At 42.6% G+C, this 25,604-nt stretch overlaps 1 protein-coding gene and 1 long non-coding RNA gene across 6 annotated transcripts in view; one reads left to right on the forward strand and one right to left on the reverse strand.

Moving 5' to 3' along the window:
• STRA6 (stimulated by retinoic acid 6) overlaps nt 1-25,604 on the forward strand; it is a 206,980-nt gene that overhangs the window by 123,347 nt on the left and 58,029 nt on the right. For all 5 annotated transcript variants that reach the window (XM_030187036.1, XM_030187047.1, XM_030187029.1 and 2 more), the window contains 4 exons: nt 14,824-14,909; nt 15,336-15,475; nt 16,977-17,143; nt 22,217-22,342. In XM_030187036.1, coding sequence (XP_030042896.1) covers nt 14,824-14,909; nt 15,336-15,475; nt 16,977-17,143; nt 22,217-22,342 — 519 coding nt within the window. The remainder of the gene's footprint in view (nt 1-14,823; nt 14,910-15,335; nt 15,476-16,976; nt 17,144-22,216; nt 22,343-25,604) is intronic.
• LOC115457601 lies at nt 17,059-24,103 on the reverse strand. Its single transcript, XR_003939984.1, has 3 exons — nt 23,963-24,103; nt 20,888-20,963; nt 17,059-17,289 (listed from the first exon to the last, which is right to left on the reverse strand). It is a non-coding gene; the product is annotated as an uncharacterized LOC115457601 (long non-coding RNA).

Below are 25,604 nucleotides of genomic sequence, written 5' to 3' on the forward strand. Positions count from 1 at the left end.
CATACCAACCTATTAACTATCTACTTGCATGTTACTGAATTTTGCCCATGATCAAGTTCATTATCATTCATGCTCAACAACATTGTTTTTATGAAGTCAATGTCTTAGGACCATACTATTTACAATGGCCTTGATTGTATATTAGGGCCTTTATGTAAGAAGGTGGCACATATTTTAATCCTGTTTTTTAAACAGCCTCAATAGTACGCAAATGTCGACGCACACATTTACACCTGTTCCAAAGTTGGTGTAGAACATGGGTTGCCCCAGGTATGCCTGTGTACACCCACCTTTGGGCTCTGGCCCACCCACTTTGGTCTCAGGCCCACCCAGCAGCAGTGCATCCTTGACAGCACCAGCATGGGGGGTGGAGAGCAAGCTGAGTTCCACAACTACGGGAGCTCCCCTGGTCCTCCCTTCCTCCCTTTATAAGCGTCTCTCTTCAAAGGATCACTGGCAGAGGCAGTGATTCCCTTACACTGCCTGTGGTTGACCCAGAAGACTTCCCTCTGCTGCCTCCCACTCCCCTCTGATGTAATTTCCTGTTTACGCCTGGGCAGATTATGGCAGAAGGAAGACTTCTAGGTCAGCCGCAGGCAGCATACAAGAACTGCTACTGCTGCCAGTGACCCCTTGAAGAAAAACACTTGTGAACATAGGAGCCAACTTTTCAAAATGATTGGGGGTGCTGAATGAACGCAACCCAATATTCACCCGCCATCACCAAAAAAGAAATAGTCTTAGACTACATTCACCCTTCTTTTGTTTTATTTTATTTTTAAATATATTTTATTGCAACAGTCAGATAAAGCAATAACAACAGAGCAATACCAAATTGAAAATGAATTGTGTGCAAAATGAGTCTACTGTCTAAGCAGTTGCAGGGTACAAGTGTAAAAACTTACACCACAGCATTTCTTATCAGCTGTGGGAGATAGTGGGACTGCTGTGCTGATAGGTCCTAAGTTCAAAACAGGCCATTTCCCTCATATTGACAAACCATAGCTGCAGATAGTGGTGGTGAATCTTCTGCCACCCAATAGGCCAGAATCAATTTCTTGATAAGCAAAAGAGCATTATAAAGAGCCATAATCCCACTCGGGAAACTTCGGGAAGCACTGGACAATTCATGCCAACATCGAAAACAAACAGATCCCTATTCAGACACTTGGCCTTGCAGTCACACATGCAGAACAGAGATAGCCCCTCTTCAAATTCTTCAAAAATTAACCTGAAATCCTAAGAAGCTAGACTCTGCATACAGCACAATACCAGAAAACCAGAAAGAAACACATTGCTATACACTGCAAAATAAGACAGCAGATGTAAATTCTCAATTTGGACATATTCCAAACACTAAAATGAAAATAAAATGATTTTTTTTCTACCTTTGTTGTTTGGTGACTTTGTTTTTCTGATTATGTTGGTCCCAGTCTCTGATTCTGCTGCTCTCTATCTGTTCTCTTAACTCCGTTTCCAGGGCTTCCTTTCCATTTATTTCTTTACTTTCCTCCTTTCTTCTTCGCATCTTGCACTACATCCATAGGTAAAAGCTGGGTCCTCTGCAGACTTGACTGGAGAAGGTATAGAGTGGATCCAGCTTTTGCCTATTTTCTCCATCCATGTGTAGTTTTTCTCCTCTTTTCCTTTTCCCTCATCTCTGTCAGTATTCATCTCTTTCCTCTTTCTTCCCTCCCCTCCATCCATAAGCATCTCCTTCCTCTCTCTTCCCTCTCCTCCATCCATGTCCAGCATTTCTCCTCTCTCCCCTCCATCCTTATGCAGCTCCTTTCTCTGTCTTCTCTCCCCTACATCCATGTCCAGAATCTCTTATCTCCCTTCCATCCATGTGCATATCCTCCTCTGTCTTCCCTCCCCTCCATCCATGTCCAGCATTTCTCCTCTCTCCTCCATCTGTGTGTATCTCCTTCCTCTCTTTCCTTCCCTCCATCCCTGTCCAACATTTCTTCTGTCTTCCCTGTCCTCCACTCCATGTCCAGTGATTTCCCCTCTCTCCCCTGCCCTTCCCTCCCATCCATGTCCAATGATTTCTCCTCTGCCCACCTGCCCAACCTCTTCTCCCACAACAGCCCTCTTTTCCTTCCTGCTGCCCTGCATTTAAAACTTTTATTTTACCTCAAGTCATGGTGGTGGCAGTGAACGCAGCAGGCTTGCCTCCAGCCTTCCCTTCCCTCCCAGTGTCCCGCCCTCCTCTGATGTAATTTCCTGTTACCATGAGGGAGGAAAACCGAGAGGGAAGGGAAGGCTGGAGGCGAGCCTGCTGCTTTCACAGCCGCTTACCAGGTTGCGCCAGCCATAATTCTACTTTGTTCTGGTTGGATCCCAAAATATTGGGGGTGCTCGAGCACCCACGGAGTCGGCGCCTATGCTTGTGAAGATCCAGACCGGAGTTCTTTCAGAGAAGTGCTGGACAACAAATTGGAGGGAAAAGAGGGAGAATTGTTGGACATAGGAAGGGAAAAAGAGATTCTGCACATGAGAGAGGGAAGAGAGAGGGATAACTGTTGGATATGGAGGTTTGGTGGAGGGGAGAGAGGGAGAGATGCCGTATGGGATCGGAGAGGGATGAGAGAGAGAAATGGTGGACATGAGAAGAGGGGGAGAGGAGGACAAAGAGAAACATGTTGGACCTGGAGCACAAGGAAAAAAGAGAGAGAGAGGGAGGAGGGGTGAGAGAGATGTTTAGCATGTGGGTAGAGGAGAGGAACAGGTGGGGAGAAAGAGGGAGATATTGGATCCAGGGGCAGAAGGGAGTAAAGTAAAGATGCTGGGCAGTGGGAGGGTGGGAAGAGAAGAAGAAATGATGGATCACAGGGGAGGGGCAGGAGAGAAGGGACAGGAAGATGCTGGATAGGAGTGGAAGGGACAGGGAGATGTTAGGCTATAAGTGTGAGGGAGGGGAGAAAGAGTGAGCAGATGCTGGACAAGAAAGGTAGACGGCGAAAGACACTGAGCATGGTAGAACCATGTGGGAGAGGCCAAAGGAGGCAAGGAGATGAATGAGAGGCAGAGAGTGATTACAGGTGATAGAAATATAAGTAATAAGTACATAAGTAATGCCATACTGGGAAAAGACTAAAAGCCTATCAAGCCCAGCATTCTGTCCCCGACAGCGGCCAATCCAGGTCAAGGGCACCTGGCAGCTTCCCAAACGTACAAACATTCTATACATGTTATTCCCAAAATTATGGATGGTAATGGGGAGTAGATTGAAGATGGAAGGGAATGGAAGACTGGGGAATGAGAGAACTAGTGGGTGAAAGAAGTAGATAGAAATTTGATAGGTAGCTGAAAAGTAAAAAGAAGGGTAAGAGGATGAAATATGAGTGGATAGAGAGGCAAAAAAGAAAAACAAAATGAGGAAAGACCAGAAAAGAGAGAAGATTTCCTGGGCACCCTTGTACCCAAGATTCAGAAAAACGATTGGATATGTTCTCTAGACATAAAGGATGCATATACTCACATCCCAATACTTAATACTTCAAGACCACCGAAAGTATCTCCGATTTCAGCTGGGAACACATCTCTACCAGTACCGCGTGTTGCCTTTTGGCTTTGTGTCAGCTCTCAGGATATTTACTAAATGTCTAGCAGTAGTTGCAGCATCGCTACGCAGACTGGGAGTCCATGTATTCCCTTACCTCGACAATTGGCTGGTAAAGAGCACATCAGAGGTCTGTGCTCAGGAGTCCATGCAGAGGACTATTTGGGTGTTAGAGCTACTAGGGTTCATTTTAAACTACCACAAGTCTCATCTTCATCCTGCTCAACAGTTGGAAGTCATTAGAGCCCTGCTTGATACACAGAAGGTTTGAGCTTTTCTCCCAGGACCGAGAGTGGACACTCTAGTCGCTCTGGCTTCTCAGGTTCGAGCCCCGCAGCAGGTCACAGCTTGGGAGATGTTGAGGTTGTTGGGCCACATGGCTTCCACAGTTTGTGACACCCATGACATGCCTTCACAGGAGATTCACCCAATGGAGGCTACTAGTGATCAAGCAGATATCATCTGAGTGTCTCCAGAGCTTGTTCATTCTCTGCTCTGGTGGACCATTCGATCCAATTTGACCCTGGGACTACAATACCAAACTCCTCAGCCTCAAAATGTACTGAAGACAGATGCATCTCTCCTTGGTTGGGGAGCTCAATTAGATGGGCTACATACTCAGGGAGCCTGGTACCTCCAAGAATTAGCTCTAAAGGCTTTCAGAGATTGACTATCCAACCAAATTGTGCTCATTCAAACAGACAGCCAGGTTGCAATGTATTACACCAACAAGCAGGGGGGCACCGGATCACGCCCTCTGTGTCAGGAGGCCATCCAGATGTTGTGCTGGGCTTGCCAGCACAGCATGTTCCATCGGGCCAATTATCTGGCTGGCAAAAACAGTCTGACCAACAGGCTGAGCAGGGTTATACAACTGTATGGGTGGTGCCTGCAAGATATTCTGAATGTGGGGCACCCCCTCGGTGGATTTCTTTGTTTCTCAATTGAATCACAGAGTCCCTCAGTTCTGTTTCAGACTTCAGGCTCACGACAGACTAGCATCAGATGCCTTCTTCCTGCATTAGGGGACAGGTCTTCTGTATGCGTATCTTTCCATTCCTCTTGTGGAGAAGACTTTCCTGAAACTCAAGCAAGACCATGATCTTGATCGCACCTTACTGGCCACAGCAGATCTGGTTCCCTCTTCTTATGGAGTTATTCTCTGAAGAACCGTGGAGATTGTAATCTTTTCTGACCCTCATCATGCAGAATGAGGGTTCTCTTCTGCATCCCAACCTTCATTCTCTGGCCCTCACAGCCTGGTTGTTGAGAGCCTAGAATTTACTTCTTTGGGTTTGTCAGAGGGTGTCTCCTGGGTATTGCTGGTTCCCAGGAAAAATTCCACTAAGAGGTGTTACTTTTTCAAATGGAGGAGGTTTGCCATCTGGTGTGAGGACAAGGCCCTAGATCCTGTTTCCTGCCCTATACAGACCCTGCTTGAATACCTTCTACACTTCTCTGAGTCTGGTCTTAAGACCAACTCAGTAAGGGTTCATCTCTGTGCAATTAGTGCTTATCGTGTAGAGGGTAAGCCCATCTCTGGACAGCCTCTAGTAGTTTGCTTCATAAGAGGCTTGCTTTTGTCAAAGCCCCCTATCAAATCTCTGCCTCTGTCATGGGACCTCAATGTCATTCTCACCCAGCTGATGAAATCTCCTTTTGAGCCATTGAGTTCCTGCCATCTGAAGTACTTGACCTGGAAGGTCTTTTTCTTGGTGGCTGTTACTTCAGCTCGTAGGGTCAGTGAGCTTCAGGCTCTAGTAGCAGATGCACCTTATACTAAGTTTCATCATAACAGTAGTCCTCCGCACTAAGCCAAAGTTCCTTCCAAAGGTTGTGTCAGAGTTCCATCTGAACCAGTTGATTGCCTTGCCAACATTCTTTCCTGACCTCATGCCCATCCCGGCGAAAGCACTTTGCACTCTTGGACTGCAAACGAGCATTAGCCTACTACATGGAGTGGACAAGGCCCCACAGACAATCTGCCCAACTTTTTGTTTCTTTTCATCCCATAAGGATGGGAGTCACAATCGGGAAATGCACAATCTCTAATTGGCTGGCAGATTGCATTTCTTTCACTTATGCCCTGACTGGGCTGACACTGGAGGGTCACGTCAAGGCTCACAATGTCAGAGCCATGGGTACATTAGTAGCCCACTTGCCATAGGCGCCCCGTATAAGAGGCTTGGGGAGGCTAAGCCTCCCCAGCCCAAATATTACCTTCCCCTGCCTCCTTAAATTCAGTGCAGGAAAGAAGTTCATCGTCAGAACAGTTACAAAACCTCCTCCTGTGTGATGAACTTCCTGCTGCCTTTCTGTTCCGGTGGCAGAGCCTCGCTGTGACTGTGAGCCTGCCTGAGTGTTGCAGCAGGTGGCTCCACTATTTACAGTCAGTTACCAGACCGAGACAGGGAGGGAGCGGAGGCAGCAGCAGATGAGCAAGTGCTGAAGAAGTGGGTAAGTGTTGAGGGGGAGGAGGATTTGGGTTTCTTATTTATTGCTTTGCTGGAGGGAGAGGGGGGGGGGGAGGGCAACACAGTGGGGCATACTCACACCTGGCTGACAGTTTTGAGGCAGTGTGCTGCTCAGAAGAATTTTTGTTTCTCTGCTTCTGTGTGTACATAGCAAAAAGGTAGAAGGAGTCTTTTTTTTCTAGCTAGTGGCTGGGAAGTTTCAGAGGTACTTTTAGTAAAGCTAGACTGCACAGCAGCAGTCTATCTGCAGGTCCTTTAAAGTTACACATTCAGGGCTGTTTTTCTCACTGTTTAGTTCAGTCACTTCTTGTTATTTATGGCCACTGAGGGCAATAAGGGGTTAAAAACTAGCTCTGCACAGCCAGATAGTGATGGACCCTTTTGGATTTTTCCAGTAAGGAATGATAAACTTTCTGACAAAGAAATATTGTGGTCCAAAACCAAAACACGAAAAAAGTAAGGACACACAATATTGTGCAATCACTACCCACAGATCTGTATTCTGCAGTCTGAAAATTGCCCCATTCTTATTTTTTAGGGAAAACATTTTAAAAAATCACCAATCCAAGTTCAAATTGTACCTAAAAAATCAAGATGTAGAGTGCACCAGTGGCGTAGCCAGACCTGACATTTTGGGTGGGCCCAGAGCTAATAAGGGTGAGCACTATGTATATAGGTATGAGTAGTGTTTCTTGGGATACTACAAAATAATGCCTTAGATTGCACTAGATTATGTATTTCTAATTAGTCTGCCCAACAGCTGCCCTGCATCAGCATAAACCATATACATACTTAATGGAAAAACTAATATTTTTAAAGAGGGTTACGTTATCCCATATTTTAAACTTGACCAGACATAAGTCTACTATAATGGCAAACATCTCAACACATATGACAGGATCCTGCAATATAATTACAGCAATGGCATATCCTTCAAATTTTACTTTATAACAAATGTAAATGCCTGATTAAACTGTATTCAAAAAATGGGTAAATACCTTTGAAGTTCTTTTTCCCTTCCATCTATCCCTGTAGCCTGGTATCAGCCCTTCCTTTCTCTTTCCTACCTCCATCTATCCTCGTAGCTTGGCATCAGCCCTTCTTTTCCTTTCCTTTCCCTTCCCTACCCACCCCCATCCATCTCTGTAGCCTGACATCAGCCCTTCCCTTCCCTATCATCTATTCCGTAGCTAGGCATCAGCCCTACCCTACCCCTCCCTGTAGCCTAGCTTCAGCCCTGTCCTACCCCCATAGTCTGGAATCTCCCTTGCTCATCCCAATCTCCCCCACCCACCCTGAAGCACTAAATATAAAGCCTTTTGCTTTTTAATGTCCTGAGCACTTCAGAGCCCACTCCACCCAAAACCCCGCCTACATTAAATATAAAACTTTTTTTAAATTTTAACCTGGCTACTACAGAGACCATCCCCAGTCAAAACCCCATAAATATGACATATACAACCACTGAGCCCATTCCGACCCAGAAACCCACCAACATTAAATAATTTTTTTAAAAATTGTTTTATCCTTGAGCACTGAGCCCACCCCCACCTAGAAACCCACCAACCTTAAATATAGTAATAGCCTTTTTTTTCCCTAAGGCAGTGAATAGCCCACCTACACCTAGATGTCCACCAGCATTACACATGTTTAAAACTTTTATTTTACCCGGGCTTCAGTATGCAGAGAATGTGCTGGTTCCTGTGCTGGTTCCTGTGCCTGTTTTGTGGCTGCAGTGGAGTGCTGAGGCCTGTGGCTGTACTGAAGGCTGATCACTGAGGGCCCAACTGTTCTTCAGCTGAGCCCAGGCAGCAGGGAGTCCAGGTTTGAGCTCACACACAGGTGCAGTTGAGGAGACCATCCAGCCGATTTTTCACTGTTGTGTACGGCACGTTGGGGGGGGGGGGGTCTGAGTCACACTCGAGATGGACGGAGCGGAGACGAGGCTGAGTGTGCCGCCGCGCACAGCCACAGCATACCGATGCAACATCTTAGTGCGCTGTGGAAGAGCCTAGGACGTCACGCACGGGGTCAAGAGCTGCGACCTGCATTTCAGTGCCGTCTGCGACTGCTTGCATCCCGAGTCTTCCTCAAGCCCGAAAGGTAGGTGGGCTGGATCAGCGCTATGGATATCCAATGAAGGCTGCTGCAGACGCTTGAATGGGCGGGCCTGAGCCGACATTGGATGGGCCTGGGCCCACCCAGGCCCACCCGTAGCTACGCCCCTGGAGTGCACCCTAGCCTTACATTCTGATTCTAGAAAGGGAAAAAGTCATTGTCATCAATGAGGACTATGCTTTGTGGCCAAATTTAGATCCCATGATACAGGATTCTAGAAAGAGCCCTATAATTGCTCCCACTCTATGGATTCTTGCTGCAGTGTCAGACAGGGGACAGTGAGAGGGAGGGGCTATTAAAATAGGGGGACAATCTCTGAGTAGTTGTAAATGAAGCCTTATAGCACCAGAATTCCAGCAGTGCTCCTGATTGAACTGAAAGTGAAAGGAAGAAGTAATGGAAAAGAAAGAAAGAGAGAAAATACATGCACATGTGGGCTAAATATTTATACGTTAACATGACTATATGGAGACACACCATGCATTATTTCAGCATGCTTCTGCTAAAGCTTCATTTGCATTTGCTCTATCATCATTTAAATACACATGCATACTAATTTTAGTGCATACACATAAATGTCTTTTCAAACCACTAAGGCATAAATACATAAGCATTGTCTTAGTGGGACAGACAAAAGGTCTGTCAAGCCACTCAAGCCCAGTATGTTTCCAACAGTGGCAAATCCAGGTGACAAATATCTGTCAGTACCCAAAATAGTAAATGGATTCCATCCTGCTTATTCCAGTTTGTGTATAGTGTTTGCAGTGGAGAGATTATGTGTTGGGCTTACTGAGGTGGCACCAAAACATCAGAAAGGGTGTACAGCGTAAATCATGACACATTACCTCTTGAAGGATCTACATATGGTTGTTAATAAAAGGAGCTCATTGTGAACACTATCCACCCTAAAAGGGTGTTTTGTGGCTCTACATGAGAATTGTGATATTATGATCCCTTGTTTCATATTGTTGACGGTCTGCATTTTCCCTATGGGTGCTATATTGGTGTATTAGGTTCTGCCCAGTGTAATATTTATGGTACAGTAAGGTTCTGAGTGTGTTTTTGCACAAAGTTGTGCATAGTGTTTTGCTGTTGAGTGTGGTTAGTATATACTTTGAGCAACCACTTTATTCTTTGACATATGAGATATATCTAATATCTAAATTTAATAAAAGGTATTAATTGTGACTATTTTATTTTTACTTATTTTTTTTCTGTGTGTTGTCAGACAATTATGGAGGTAAGCGCTGCCCCTGACCCCACCCCTAACCCCGCCCCTTTAGCTTCCCCAAACAGTTGGGCCACCAACTGCCTATGCCACTTGCGGTCATCCTCCATTGAAGAAATTTGCAAGGCTGTGATGTGGTCTCCAGTCCACATATTTACATCTCATTACTGCCTTGAACAGGATACCTGACGCGACAGTTCGAGCAGACAGTGTTGCAGAATCTGTTTGGGGTCTAGAATTCATCTCCACCCCCCTAGGCCTGTTTTATTCTGTTCCAGACTGCACTCTTACTCAGTTTGTATATAGTTTCAGGTTAATCTGAGTTTTGTCTTTCACCGTTGCGAGACCCAGTTGACCATGTTTGTTTTCAATGAGCCTAGATGCTAGGGATACCTCAATTGTGAGAATTAATGGCCTGCTTGTCCTTGGAGAAAGTGAACATGCTTACCTGTAGCAGGTATTCTCTGAGGACAGCAGGCCTTATATTCTCACAAACCCTCCCACCTCCCCGAGGAGTTGTCTCCTATTTTTTTCTTTTTATGTTGTAGTATTTAACTACAGTAACTATGTGCCCTCGTGGCAGGTGGGAAGGCACTCGCGCATGTACAGTGGAGCATGTTTTGTGCTACCCAAAGCTTTGTAGTTTCTTATAAGCCACAGACCAGGCAATGTGGCACTGTGTTACCCAATTGTGAGAATATAAGGCCTGCTGTCCTCTGAGAATACCTGCTACAGGCAAATATCTTCACTCTCTGGCTGCCTTCAGAGGAAGTCTTCAACTGACAGAGCTTGGGGATTCTCACCAGCTAAAGTATTTGAGTTGGGAGGTGTCAGGGGAAGGTGAGGGTAGAGAGAAAATTTTGTACCCACCCTCTTTGGGCTCAGGTCTACCCGACATTGGTGTAGAAGGTCTGCATGTGCTCACGTATTTTAGAATAATGCATTTGGATCAAATTTCTGCTTCCACTCAAGTTATGCCCTTGGGAATGCCTATACAAAGATTGTGCACCTACTTTCCGTGCACCTACTTTCTATGTGTATATGTCATCATTCAGTTTTATAAAAGCTTTTTTCTGTTTGTAAAGCAGGGTTTAAACATGGAAAAAGTCTTGATGTTCATATATACTTATAGTGGTGGGAAATGAGTATGCAAATTGAAGTAGATGGAATCCCTCCATTTACTCCTATAGCTTAGTGATTCAGAATAAGCAGTATACAAGTTAATTCTTGAGACCCTCTGTTGGATATAGTTGAAAGTACAGCCACTGGGGTGTGGATATGCCTTTCAGGAGCCCATCTGTCTCAGGATATGAGATATCCCTCACCCACTCCACTGGCTTGTTTTCTCCTACCAACTCCTGAGTTACTTTATTATTATTATTTTTTAAATGTATAATTTCAACAGGTGCAAGCAACAAGAAACTTGAAAGTGGAAATAGGTATTTATAGGCTTCAATACAAAAACAAAATAGAATGCTTTAATAATGAAGGAAACAAGATGGGCGTCCTGATAACATACCTGGTCTGGCAGCTCTTACTTCCGTGTTGGTTACAGTATGTCTCGTAACTCTCCTCGGCTTTAGTATTGGAAAGAGAAGGGGAAAGGTGAAACACTATCCTCCAGTACCTACATGCACCCCGGCGATGAGGCAGTCTACCCTCTGGGTGTTTTATACACCGACCGGCTCAAGCTCAATATTTATTTCAGTTATGCTGGAGGGAAGTCCCAGTAGCAGTGTGACTGGTGTTTTGCTCGGTCCCATGGAGACCACGAGACCACATCATCCCGGAAGTGTTCCCCCATGTCGGCAGCTTGGAGAGTCAGGGGAGATGGTGTTCGTGCTCGGCTGTCTGCTGGAAGGAGCTCTGAATGGGGTTATCCACCTGGAGGAACAGCAGCTTTGAGGGCCAGAACAACATCGGCAGCAACAGTCAAATGGCCTTGTTGAAGGAGGTATGGTTCAGAGTCCTGAAGCGGTGGTTTCAGTGCTACAAAGGCCATCTGTTGTAACTTTGGATGTACTTTGGGACACGATGCAGTCCCTCAACCAGTCTGTATTGAATTTATCCTCAGAATATTGACTTCAGATGACTGAGATTTCCGGAATCTCATTGTTTCATTCCTAGATGCTTGAATGGCAAGCCACAAAGATGGAGTCCATGGAGAAAAAAAGGTCAGTGATCTTCAAGAGACTTGTGACATATTACTCAGGGATAAAATGACTCTTCATAGGAATGTAAAATATCTGGAAAACCAACAAAGAAAAAATACTCTGAGGTTTCTTTAGTTTCCCAGGTCTCTGTTAGTTTCTCTACTAGATATGGTCCGGAAATATATGCAAGATACTTGTAAAATGCCATGTGAAGCTATTTCACCTGTGGTATTTATTTATTTATTACATTTGTATCCCACATTTTCCCACCTATTTGCAGGTTCAATTTGACTTACATAGTACTGTAAAGGCGATCGCCAATTCCGGTATGAACAGATTCAAAGTGATATTGTGGAAGAATGAAGTTCATGTGTAACAGTCCCATTAGGGAATCATAGGGAGGAAGAGTTAGGTTATGTCCAGTATGAGCTGAATATCTGTTTCAGGCCAAAATGTTCCTGGGCCACTTGAAGCATCCACTATGAGCTTAACTGAGTTCTTAGTCTTCATTGGGTGTTGTAACATCAAGAACGACACTTATGATGACTTTTGCTCTGCAAATTGATCAAAATGTAGTTCTTAGATTACATTTTTCCTCAATGGATCAGGTATTTGTGGGAATCAAAGGTTAGGATTTTTCCTGACTTATTGAGAGCAATTCAGAAACAGCGACAGAATTTCTTGACCTTGTGACCTAGAGCTCAATCACTGGGACTCAGTTTTGTTTTACGTTTTCCTTGTACTTGTGTGGTAAATTTTGAGAGTATGATTTTTATGTTTTTTGATCCCAAACAGCTATTGGACTTTATTATTTCTAAGGAAGAGTTGAGAGTCTTGACATAATTTAGATCTTTGTGCTATGGCTGGCTAGACATATTGAGTTGTTTGCTTCTGGTTTTCTTTTTCTTTTCTTGAGTTTTGGTTCCCATTATTTCCTGTATATTGTGGTCAAAAAGTTGAATTTTTCATTTCCTTTCTAGTATTCCTTTAAAATGGATATTGTGTATATTTCCTAAGTCATGAAGGTTATTGTGATTGTAATATTTTAATATTCAATAAAAAAAGAGTTAAAGAATCTCTCTATATAAAAAGCAACACCAATGTTCTATGAAGCCTCCAGCCGGAAGTGTGAAGGGGGCGAGATATCCAGTTTCCCTATGAGTGTCTGCCCCGCCCTCTCTGTAACACAGTCAGTGAAGGAAAACAGCAGAGCACGAAATCAAATCGCTGGCTCTGTAACAGTGAAGGACTCAGAGGGGGGAGGGGAGAGAGGCCAGAGGGCAGGGACACAAACACTCCCACATGCACACAGAAGAAAACATTGCTAGCCCCCGTTTCATTTGCATCAGAAACTGGGCTTTTTTACTAGTACTTTAATAATACCTTAGTCCAGATAGAAGCACCTCTCGTAACCCATCGTAAAATTAAAAGAAAATAAGTTACCTCAGTTCTTAGACCTTTACTCAATAAAATGTTGCCCGTTCTCACTTAGGGGGTTGTTTACTAAAGCTTGACTCAAGTTATCTGCAGCAGGGCCCATTTTATTCCTATGGGCCCTGCTGCAGATAACTAAAGCTATGCTTTAGTAAACAACCCCCTTAGAGCTGGATACAATAAATCAGTGCTGAACTTTATTCTATAACGGGCGTTCCAGGCTCAGCATCCTTTAGAATAGCACGTAGTGTATGATCCATGCTCATCTTTGGGTGCGAGCAGTTCCACCAATTGAAACTAGATGTAAATCCCAGTGCACAAGTTGCGTTCTGCATGCATTTTAAGCAAACACCTCTGACCCACCCATGCTCCTCCCATAGCCACACCCCCTTTGCAGATCTACGCAGAAACACTGAGGTGCTATTCTATAAATGGGCATGTAAATGTTTTTTTTTCACATGGGTCTGCTGTTTCGGCCCCTTGCATCTATTGCTTTTCTGCTCCGAAAATTTGGCTCAGAAGTAGTGCCTAATGTTTGGTGCCAGATATAGAATTTCCTCATTAGCCCTATTTCAGATTTTCCCTTGGCATTTGAATTCAAAGCATGTTTTTTATTTTTTTTTTTCTAATCTATATGCCTTGTCTGTCTTAAGGGTGTGCAGTCAAAAAATATAAAAATATATTTTTGTTTAGTTTCCCACATCATTTTAAAGTAATGTTCATTTTGTTATGTGTGGAAATATCATATCTTTAGAAAGAGTGCATGCATGTGCTATCAGCAAAGAATCTGCACTCTTTCAACAAGAGTGTATATTATAGATGACATGAAACAACATTGAAAATGTCATTTCAAATGAATGCACATCCCTAATCAGTCTAGCTTCACTAGAATGTATGCTCCAAAGAGCAGGGAATGTCTCATTTATGGTTCTATAAAGTGCTCCTTGTAGTGCTATAGAAAAGACGATGATAATGATAATTATATCTACTACACAAATAAAAGGGAACAAGCAGCTTAAATAACAGAAGATCTATGTATAAATTGCTCAATGTAGATGTTACCGTGTGGCCCCCGCAAGTGAACAATCAATTTAATCTTACAAAAAATGACAAGGTGGAGAAACTGAAAGCCAGTTGGAAGAAAAGTGATGGCTCCTTTTCCCTGATACAGTGACAACGTGAAACTAATGCAAAATGGAGGACCCCTGTTGGCATTTCAAGAGATCTATAATATCTAAAATCCTTAAAACAATTCACAATTTTTGAGAAGTGGATTTTGGATTTTGTTTTACATGGTTATATTTGCTAATTTCATAGACTGTTGTTTCACAATTTTCTTCCTACACAATCATCAGTTTGGCTCTTCTACTGTATTAATGCTAAATTTGGTGTATAGAATTTTCTTTTTGTGCTTGTGTGTTGAAATTTGGTTGGGTGGATTTCTTTCTGACCTGATTATACGAACTTGGAGCTTATGCACTTATGCATCCAGTATAGCTCTTTTTCTGAGGTCTTTTTCTCCACCTCACCATATTTTGTTAGATTATATTGATCAGTTACGGGGACCATACAGTAATATCTATATTGAGCATTTTATATATAGATCTAATAATGATTATATGGCATGTGGTTGGATTTGAATACTCACAACTTCTCAAGTATTTTTAAAATTAATTCTGACTCTCCATTCTTTTCTGCTGCATTTTTAGAAGAAGGTTCAATTAGCCCCAGGATACTTGGGTGTGAGAGGACATAGGATACCTCCTGTTCTTCTCTGGCAGGACTTCGTAGATAGCAGCTATCACCTCATCCTCTTGTTCTCTCATTCTCCCTTGTCTCATCTCTTTTCAGCTGGCTGTGTTGGTAATTTTGTCTCTGCTGGTCAAGCGTCGAAAGCTCTGCAAAGGGTGTCTAAATGGTGTTCCGGGTATACCCAGGTAGTATAAGTGCAATAAGAAGATCAGGATGGAAAAGACTCCTTAAGCATACAATGACAAATGTACCCATCATTTTTCAGTGGTAACGGTCAAAACTTTAAGGTCCTTGCCCTGTGATTTGGAACATTTGCATTTGGAATAAAAGGAAAACATTTCTACTTCTAAGTTAGTTGGCTTATTGTAAAAAATATGTGAATAAAGTTTTCTGTTCCTACTTCTATTATGCTTGTCCTTTTGTACCCCTCTCTTTTCTAGCTCCTTTCTCTTTCTTTTACTGTTTTAGGTCTCATCTCTTTATAGAATGAAAAGTAGAGCTAGGAGTTTCTGCTCTGCACTTACTTTAGAATGCACTGTTTGTATTGATGTCAGGCAATGCCTGGCCTTGCATCTTGTAAACCCATCCTGTCACTCCCATTTTCTTAACAGCCCTGTGAATTTTTTGGAGGAAGAGAAGAACAAAGGATTGGTTGCTACTGTATTTGGGATTCTCATCTGTTCATTGTGTAGGGTGATCCTAGATGACAACCCCCTTCCTTTTCTGTCAGACACATCTCTGCAGAATCGAGGTAAAGATGGCAGGCCAGTGCAAACTGTCAGAGCAGATACCAGTCTTTGAGAGTTACATATTATGAATCTACCCTGCATGTATCGTATTAAAGCAGATTCTATCATTTCTGGAAATTTTTATACTTCTCTAACATTGACTTCCTAAACTAACTTCATTTAATTTATTTATCTATTTTACTGGAGATTAACAGAGCAGATACTATTTTCCAATCCTAGCTAGGACAGCAACCACCTGATAAGACTCAAAAAATCAGAACGACTATAATTTCCAGCAATAATTGACTTAAGTTGGCAGGTGTGCTAGAATTCCATGACTGATTTGAACACCACAACTCCTAGTTTTACCTATGATGGTGATCTGCAGATCCAAGACTGTTGTTTGACATGTGCAGGTGCTTAATATTGGGGGAGTTCTGATAAACATTCTGCTCCTCGGCATTCTGCTAGCTTGCATTGGATTTACAATATCTTTGGCTAAATTAGTTCAGCCTTGTATTCTTCAAATTGGAGTTACAGTAAAATTTAAATAACGTTAGCACTTTAAATAGGACATAAGAGGGGTGTAACTGTTACAGATTGTCAGGTACAATTCTGGCTGCTTTGTTGGGCAGACTAGATGGACCATATAGGTGTTCATCTGCCATCAATTCCTATGTAAATACCTCAAGCTATGATCATAGGATAGGCTGAACTAGTACAGAATTTAATCCCTTTTAGGTGGAGGAGTAGCCTAGTGGGTCAGTGCAGTGGACTTTGATCCTGGGGAACTGAGTTCAATTCCCACTGCAGCTCCTTGTGACTCTGGGCAACTCACTTAACCCTCCATTGCCCCTGGTACAAAATAAGTACCTGAATATATGTAAACCACTTTGAATGTAGTTGCAAAAAACCATAGAAAGGCGGTATATCAAGTCCCATGTCCCTTTCTCTTTCCCCTATATTCTAGTGCACTAGTTTTAATTAATCTGGATTAGGTGACTAGATGGCGCCATTTGCACACAAAGACATTATTGGGTAATCCTCCAAAAACTGACTAACTTGGCCAAAGTGAAAAGAGTAACACTGTGTCGAGCACCAAATATAATTAATTTAAAGACAAATCATCAAGTGGTAGAAGACTCCTGATGCCTGTATTAAAACTAAAGAATATTTTAATATTAAGACTACTAAGGTCCCAGTCCCATTCCAAAAAATTGTAGGATTAGTTAGTATATTTGTCTAACAATCAGACTATGAACCCTAAAATGAATGACTGCCTGTGTTAAGAATATAAAGGACATGATAAATGTTTGGGTGGTCCTGGAGTCATGTGACAACACTACTGTAAAAAAAAAAAAAGTCAAAATATATTTTGTGTAATCTAGAATGCACAAGGGGATGCCTTGAAACCCAGATCTGGTGCCTCCTTGGTGACCTGAGTCATTGGCAAAAGATGAACCAACCTATTTAGTTTTCATTGCATTTGGAGCTGCTTGTTTTTCTTTCATCCTTCTTCTCTAGAGTACTGGAAGATCTTGGCTTTGTTTTATTACCCTGCACTCTATTATCCTTTGCTTGCGTGTATGACTGTACGGCACAGGACTGGAGATATCCTCGGCAGCATGCTCTCCTGGCTCCACTGTGGGATTCTTATCTGGCAGAAAATTGAGTGCCCTCAATCGGCCAAGGTAACAAAATCCATTCAGGAGATGCAAAACGCTTGCCCTAGGCATTGCATTGTAGTCAGGCTTCCATCTTCCCCCTCATGGTGACGGAAATAGAAATGATTGCAGGGCATGAAATGACAGCACGGAATCTGCAGTGTTTGGATTCACTGGTAATAAAAAAAATAAATAGTTTTAGGAATTTTGTAACTATAGATACACTTAATAATTCATACAGATAAGAATGAAATGAATTGAACAGCTGGTTGCACATAGTTACACTGCTCTTCAAGAACAGTAACCAAAAACCGTTTATATAGTTGTTTATTCCTGGGATTTTCTTTAAAAGCACTAACTAAGCAATAGAGGTTCACACATAAAATTCAGTAAAAAAGCAAAATGTTTTTCCAAGAAACATGGTGTGGTAGCCGCGTTAGTCCCCTTTTAAAGGTAATAAATAGAAATAAATCAAAACATAGAAAAGAAAATAAGATGATATCTTTTTTATTGGACTAAATACAACATCTTTTGATTAGCTTTCAAAGGTAAGCAAATGTTGACAAATATCAGAATATATGTGACACACAAAGCACAGATACATTCCAATGACCGTTTCACGGGAAGAGGGAGGAGTAGGTTAGGTGAGAAACAGGGAGAGCTGGGTAGTTGAGAGTCAGGGAGAGATGGATGGTAGATAGGGTGACAAAGCAGTAGAATTTTATTGTAATTTTAATGGGCTAGGAAACCCAGTTCTTTGTTGAGTCCTGTCTGGTGTGCCATGTCCCTACAATATGCCTAGCTGCAAACTGTGCCAACATATCTCACAGAATCCTACAATCATTTACATGGGAAAAACATTCATCATAAAGGGATCATTTACATGCCCATCCTCAAATGTGGTATACATCATTCAATGGAAAAAGTGTGAAGAAGGGTGCTATATTGGAGAAACAAGCCAGATGCTAAAGATGAGGCTCAATTTACATAGATACAATATTAAAAACATTCCAATGGCAACCAGGATGCCACCTCTTTGGGACAGCACTTCACAAAACCAAAACACTGCATCAATGAACTTATGGTAAGAATACTAAAAGGAAATGTTAAGACAATCCAGGAACGTAAGACCTTTGAAGTCAAAATGATGAAATATTCTGACACCCACCAGCCAGGACTCAACAAAAATCTGGGTTTCCTAGCCCATTAGAAACCATAAAATTCTACTGCTTTGTCACCCTCTTATCTACCATCCATCTCTCCCACCCAGCTCTCCCTGTTTCTCACCTAACCTACCCCTCCCTCTTCCTGTGAGACTGTCATTGGAATGCTTTTGTGTTTCACTTATATATATAAGTTCAGAACGCTGCTGCACGTCTTATATTCCGCCAAAACCGATATACTGATATCACCCCTCTCCTCAAATCACTTCACTGGCTTCCGATCAGTTATCGCATACAATTCAAGCTCCTCCTCCTTACCTACAAATGCACTCAGTCTGCGGCTCCTCACTACCTCTCCACCCTCATCTCCCCCTATGTTCCCGCCCGTAACCTCCGCTCACAGGACAAAGCCCTTCTCTCTGTACCCTTCTCCACCACTGCCAACTCCAGGCTCCGCTCATTCTGCCTTGCCTCACCCTATGCCTGGAACAATCTTCCTTTACCCATACGCCATGCCCCCTCCCTACCCATCTTCAAATCTCTGCTTAAAACTCACCTCTTCAATGCTGCCTTCGGCGCCTAACCGCTCGAGATATATAAAATACCCCAATCTATCCACCCTATCATATTAACTGTTCACTCGTCCTCTAGATTGTTCACTTGTCTTTAGATTGTTCTCTTGTCTTTTAGATTGTAAGCTCTTTTGAGCAGGGACTGTCCTTCTATGTTTAAATTGTACAGCGCTGCGTAACCCTAGTAGCGCTTTAGAAATGCTAGTTAGTAGTAGTATATTCTTATTTATTATATATTCTGATATTTGTCAACATCTGCTTATTTCCGATCTGAAGAGGAAAGGTTACCTTTGAAAGCTAATCAAACGATGTATAAAGTTAGTCCAATAAAAAAGGTATGTTTTAATTTATTTCTATTTATTGCCTATCCAAGAAACATGAAACTGATTTATAGTTTACATGCAAAATATAATCTACTTGGCTGTCAGAACATACCTGATGAATGTTCATTTTATTTTACAAAAAATGTACATTCATCAATTGCCATTAATATATACAATTGCCATTAATTAAACATGTTATACTACTACTACTTATCATTTCTATAGTGCTATAAGGCATACGCAGCGCTGTACACCATACACAAAAGACAGTCCCTGCTCAAAGAGCTTACAATCTAGATAAGACAGGCAGACAGACCGAACAATTAAGGGTAAGGGAATAAAGAGGTGAGGGAAAAGGACTACTACTACTACTATTTAACATTTCTAAAGCGCTACTAGGGTTACGCAGCGCTGTATAATTTAACATAGAAGGGACAGTCCCTGCTCAAAGAGCTTACAATCTAAAGGACAAATGTACAGTCAGTCAAGTGGGGGCAGTCAAATTGGGGCAGTCTAGATTTCCTGAAAGGTATAAAGGTTAGGTGCTGAAAGCAACATTGAAGAGGTGGGCTTTGAGCAAGGATTTGAAGATGGGTAGGGAGGGGGCTTGGCATAAGGGCTCAGGAAGTTTATTCCAGGCATAGGGTGAGGCGAGGCAGAATGGGCGGAGCCTGGAGTTGGCGGTGGTGGAGAAGGGTACTGAGAGGAGGGATTTGTCCTGTGAGCGGAGGTTTCGGGCGGGAACGTAAGGGGAGATGAGGGTAGAGAGGTAAGGAGGGGCTGCAGACTGAGTGCATTTGTAGGTAAGAAGGAGAAGCTTGAACTATATGCGGTATCTGATCGGAAGCCAGTAAAGTGACCTGAGGAGAGGGGTGATATGAGTATATCGGTTCAGGCGGAATATAAGATGTGCAGCAGAATTCTGAACGGATTGAAGGGGGGATAGATGGTTAAGTGGGAGGCCAGTGAGGAGTAGGTTGCAGTAGTCAAGGCGAGTGGTAATGAGAGCGTGGATGAGAGTTCGGGTGGTGTGCTCAGAGAGGAAAGGGCGAATTTTGCTGATGTTGAAGAGGAAGAAGCGACAGGTCTTGGCTGTCTGCTGGATATGCACAGAGAAGGAGAGGGAGGAGTCGAAGATGACTCCGAGGTTGCAGGCGGATGAGACGGGAAGGATGAGGGTGTTATCAACTGAGATCGAGAGCGGAGGAAGAGGAGAAGAGGGTTTTGGTGGAAAGATGATAAGCTCGGTCTTGGCCATGTTCAGTTTCAGGTGGCGCCATGCATTAATGTCGGATAAGCAGGCCGATACCTTGGCCTGGGTCTCCGCGGTGTTGTCTGGTGTGGAGAGAAGAGGACAGGACAGGTGAGCAGTGGTTAGGAGTCAAAAGCAGTGGTAAAGAGGTGGGCTTTAAGTTTAGACTTGAAAACGGCCAAAGAGGGGGCTAGATGTATAGGCTTGGGAAGTTATACATTGCTAAACTATTATTCTTAATTTTTTAAAAGCTCTTTGAAAGGGAAGAGGCCAAGAAAAACAAAGCAAGACAGATAAAAACATAGGTGATGGTGACTGGGCAAGGATGCAGACAGCTGAGTTATCATAAAATGGATTAAAATTCATTTAGGGCAAGAGTGCCCAATTTCAGTCTTCAAGGGCCCTCACCCCAGTCAAAGTATCAGGATTTCCACAATGAATATGCATACAATAATTCTCACCTCCAACGTTCTATGCTTGGGACCGTGGCTCCCTGGCTGCAATTTGCTGGTGCAGTTGGTTTGAGCATCTGAAGACCTATTGTGAGAACACCAATAAAGCTGAGTGATCATTGTTGTCAGAAGAATGAGGGGTGTTCAGTACAAGTCGGCAAAATTACTTATTGTACTTTATTTAGTTTTAATCTATACCCCTATGCAGGTTCCTGTTGAAACATGACTGATGGGTTTTTAGTACAATTGTATAGTCCTATTTGTATTACCTAATTTATTATTTATCCAGTTGATTTATTTATATATATACACATTGTTGATTTACTGATCTATATTTTTTGTTGGATATGCTTGGCTATCTTTCTAATACACAAGTTTAAGAAAGAAGAAAATGGGAAGGCTTGGTGGGAGTCTATGTAATTTTAGGAGTATATGTGCTGAGAGACGGATTACCATTACAGCTATGACAGGAAAACACATGGTGACCACCAATGAGCCATTATGTTGGCAAATTGCAATCCAAGGATATTAGATATGTGTTTGAGAAGAGTCCTTTATAACAGTGTTTCACAAGTCGTTCCTGGAGTAGTCCCTCCTTGCCAGTCAGGTTTTCAGGGTATTCACAATGAATATGCATGAAGTTGATTTGCATACACTGCCCCATTATATGCAAATCTTACATTCATATTCATTTTGGATATTGTCCTGAAAATCTGACTGACAAGGGGGTACTCCAGGAATGACTTGGGAAATATTACTGTATAATGGGTAGGAGGGGTAAAAAGATTAGCTCCAGGAACTTTGGGGCTGATTTTCAAGAAGTTCAAACATGCAGGAGAAGCTGCTGCCCGCTTAAACCCTGCTCTGCAGATTGTCCCCAGACATTCAGCGGTACTTAACTGTACAGTAGGGCCACTGAATATCCCCAATGCTGTGGCACTGTGTAGTTAGTGCCGGAGTGGTCTGTGGATGGAGTCAGAGAGGAACCAGCAGTTATGTAGGCGCTGGCCAAATTCAGTACCAGTGCCTGCATAGCTAAGCCAGCAGACAGGAACACAGAAGATAGGTCTATCTTTACCTGCTTAGTTGTGCGGGTGCCGGCACTGAATATCAGCCAGCACCCATAATTATAGGTTGACTACTGACCTAGATATTCAATGTTGTTGCTTGGAGGTGGTGTGGTATTGAATATCCAAGCTCAGTTCTACCCACCACGGCTGTCAGCGGCTTAAAAACCATTGACCATCATGGGCTGCATGTCATCCCCTTTACCTTCATACAGGTTAAGCTGGCCTTGTATATACGGTGTTGATCAAGGCTTTCTCCTTCCCTTTCCAGTTTTACAGGTTTTATTCCTTGCTATCTGCCCTACCAGAAATTTCCTGTTTCATAGTCCTGAGTTTCATCTACCCTGCTTTGCTACTGAAGAATTGTAAAGGGGCATCAAAATTTGCTGCTAACAAGGTAAACATTGTGTTCTGCTACAGTGCATGCTGGGATGTCTTGAGATGGTGCTGAGCAATGCAGCTAAAGCAGGGGTCCTCCACATTTTATTTTACTTTTATGTTTTTATTTATGGAGGCTTTGTTAAATGTATAACAGTACAGCTACCAGATCTACTGAATAGTCCATCAACAAACGATAATCCAGAAGACTTATCTTTTCAAGTTTTGAACAAACCATCAATATACTAAGCACAGTAAGCATATTCCCTCCTAATTAAAACAAAATATGAAAAATAAAAAACCCCAGCAAAGATGATAGATATCAGCGTTACAATTCCAGAGCACGTAACCAAGTGACGTGTTCATCCAGGGTAAGTTTGCCATGAGTCTGTCCTTAGAGACGGCCACAGAAGTCAAATTGAGTACAAAAACAAGGACCAGTCTCTATAAGATCAAATTATTTTCCTCTAATCTTTTCCATATTGCATATGTCCCACATTTTCGCCAGCCACATTATCAAGGAAGGAGAGAACAGCTGCCTTCAAGACGAAGCCAAATTCAGTTTGGCAGAACTAAAGCAGTGCTTACCCAACATACTCCGTGTCTACCAAACCTAAGGAATTGTTAAATTTAATTTTTTAAAAAGTCCAGTGTCCCACAGAATTTGTAACTCAACAAGACTCTTAATTTTATATTGGATTACTTTCTAGTGTGCTACGATATACCTTTTCAAAGGCTATATCTGCATATTGATTGTCAATAGAAGGGCCACTTGCTCCTCAGCCCTAGCAATATGAATCAACCCCAAGGTCCACCGCACATTGTTTGCAGCTTGCCTCCCAGCTACAAATCCACCAGGTCCATATGGAACAGTTGCAAAGGAGCTGCATCAAGGCACATAGCTGAAATCTTTTCTAGTATTTTCACATCCAGATTTAATAGAGAAATTGGCCTATAAGATTAGCATTTGGTTTTGTCCTTCTCTCCTTTGGGAATCATTAGTTACCCAAGCCTCCAGCATTGAAGGGGGGTAGCTCTGAATCCCTCACAGTTGTATTATAGTTATGTCTTTTGTTTTTTTTTAATGTTAAAGTGTTCTTTGTTTAATTGTGGGGCGCATTTTCAAAGCGCTTAGTCATACAAAATTCCATAGATTACTATGCAACTTTGTAAGTCTGTGTGCTCTGAAAATAAGTATCAAATGTAAATTTTGTAAGTCTGTGTGCTTTAAAAATGAGCACCTGTATTTAATATTGTAAACTGCTTTGATGTCAGTGGCTAAATGTGGTATAGCAAGTAAGGAATAAAGCATTATATACATTGCCATATAAGGAACCAACATTTAAAAATGTTTATTTTACTATTAACAGACAAAATATAGTATACAACAAACGTATCGGAGCACTGATTGATGTGAGAGTCCCTGACAATCACTGTCTGGAGCAAACTAAGGCCCCCTTTTTCAGAGCTGTACTAGCGGCTGCTACATAGCAATGCCAACACAGCCCATTTAAAGTGAATGGGCTGTGTCGGCATTACCACACCGATGGCCACTAGCGCAGCTTTGTAAAAGTGGGCCTAAGGAGCCAAATTTTTTAAAAGTATTCTGCTGTAAAGCTGTCTAGCCCAGGTGCCTTACCTGCTGAGAGATCTGAAATAATCATCCATATTTACTGGTTAGTATTCTCTGCATCTAAGAGCTCAGATTGAGCTGCTGAAAGTTAGAGGAATTCCATGTAGGAACTCTGTGGCCGTGGAGACTTTGGCATAAAGAGCCTTGAGGAAATGAGTGAAACACTCTCAGATTTCCAAGCCCCCCTCCCTCTCAGCTCTTAAAATCGCACACTTGGCTGTTTGCTTCTGCACTTTAAAGGCCAATGGTTTATCTCCCTTGTTGCCCTTCTCGTAATATCTGCTTTATCCTATGAAGTTTAAAGTTCAATCTGTCTTGTGCTAGCTGAACTAACCTAATGTAATGTTAGAGCCCATTGCACTGTGTATTTCCTGCCAAGTTACCAGTTGAACTCTCAAACTGTGAGTCTCTCTATTATGCATTTGCTTCCTGCAGTCTGCTCTGTCTATAAACTGCTTTAAAAGTATCCAACACCAAGGTATAGGAGTAGAAGTACCCTTATGTCTATCAAAGTAAAACTTGCTCACTGACTTTTTTATAGGCACCAATGACCTCCTCATTCCTCAGTAAGCAATTATTCAAGGTCCATTGCTTATTCTTTATCTCCTCTTTAATGCCCCCCCTCACCTCAGGTCCACCAAACATGGGGGAAGATCAGACCATAAAATGGTCCTTATTTCTGACTGCATCACAATCATCCTAAGGGAGTGAGCCGCAAGAATATCATCAATTTATTTATTTATTTGCAGCATTTGTATCCCCCATTTTCCCACACATTAGCAGGCTCAATGTGGCTTACAAGTCACCGTATTTGGGTGCTCCAATACGGTCGATGTTAAAAAAATACAAATAGAATAAGGGAAAGTAGGGGTAAATGGGAGCAATAAATGGCAAAGATATAAGAAATAACGTTGCCTTTTAAATCAGTGCAGTTTTGAGGCTGCTAGTCAGAAACAGCAGGGTAGGCCTTACAAAACAGATAGGTCTTCAAAGTTCGCCTGAATTGCAGATGGTCTACATATAGTTATTATGGACACTAGAAAAATGTATATATTCCCAATCCCTAGAGTACAGTTCTCTCCATATGTTTGTCTACTCCCCAACTCAAGACAAGGCACATACAAGTATTAAAATCTCCACCTTAGAAGCCTTTTACCTTTGGAAAAGGCAGCTAGACATATCTTTATTGTATCAAAACAGGTACCTTTCATTTGGTGCATATATGTTCGTGAAAGTATGGACTACCTCCCCCATCCCCCAAATCTGACATTAACAAAAACCTATCTACTCAAGGGAATCCCAAGATAGCCACCCCCTGTGAACTGCCCAGACGTCAATTCTCGGCGGCCATTTTGAATCTCGCCGAGACCGTCAGGCAGCATACAGGAGGACGGAGAGCAGCGCGCTGGGCAAGAAAGAGGGGGCTCTTTCCTGCCCCGATGTCACTAGACCACCAGGGAAGATCGCGTGACGTGAGTAGGGAGAAATGGTGACAGGGCCGGGGGGAGGGCGATCCCGAACTCGGACAAGACGCACCGGAACACCTAGGTTTTAGAGGAGGGAAAAAGAAAATTTTTTTTTCCTATTTCCCTCCTCTAAAACCTAGGTGCGTCTTATGGTCCGGTGCGTCTTATAGTCCGAAAAATAC

This window comes from Microcaecilia unicolor, chromosome 1, assembly GCF_901765095.1.
Source record: "Microcaecilia unicolor chromosome 1, aMicUni1.1, whole genome shotgun sequence".
In the NCBI taxonomy this organism is placed as follows: domain Eukaryota; kingdom Metazoa; phylum Chordata; class Amphibia; order Gymnophiona; family Siphonopidae; genus Microcaecilia; species Microcaecilia unicolor.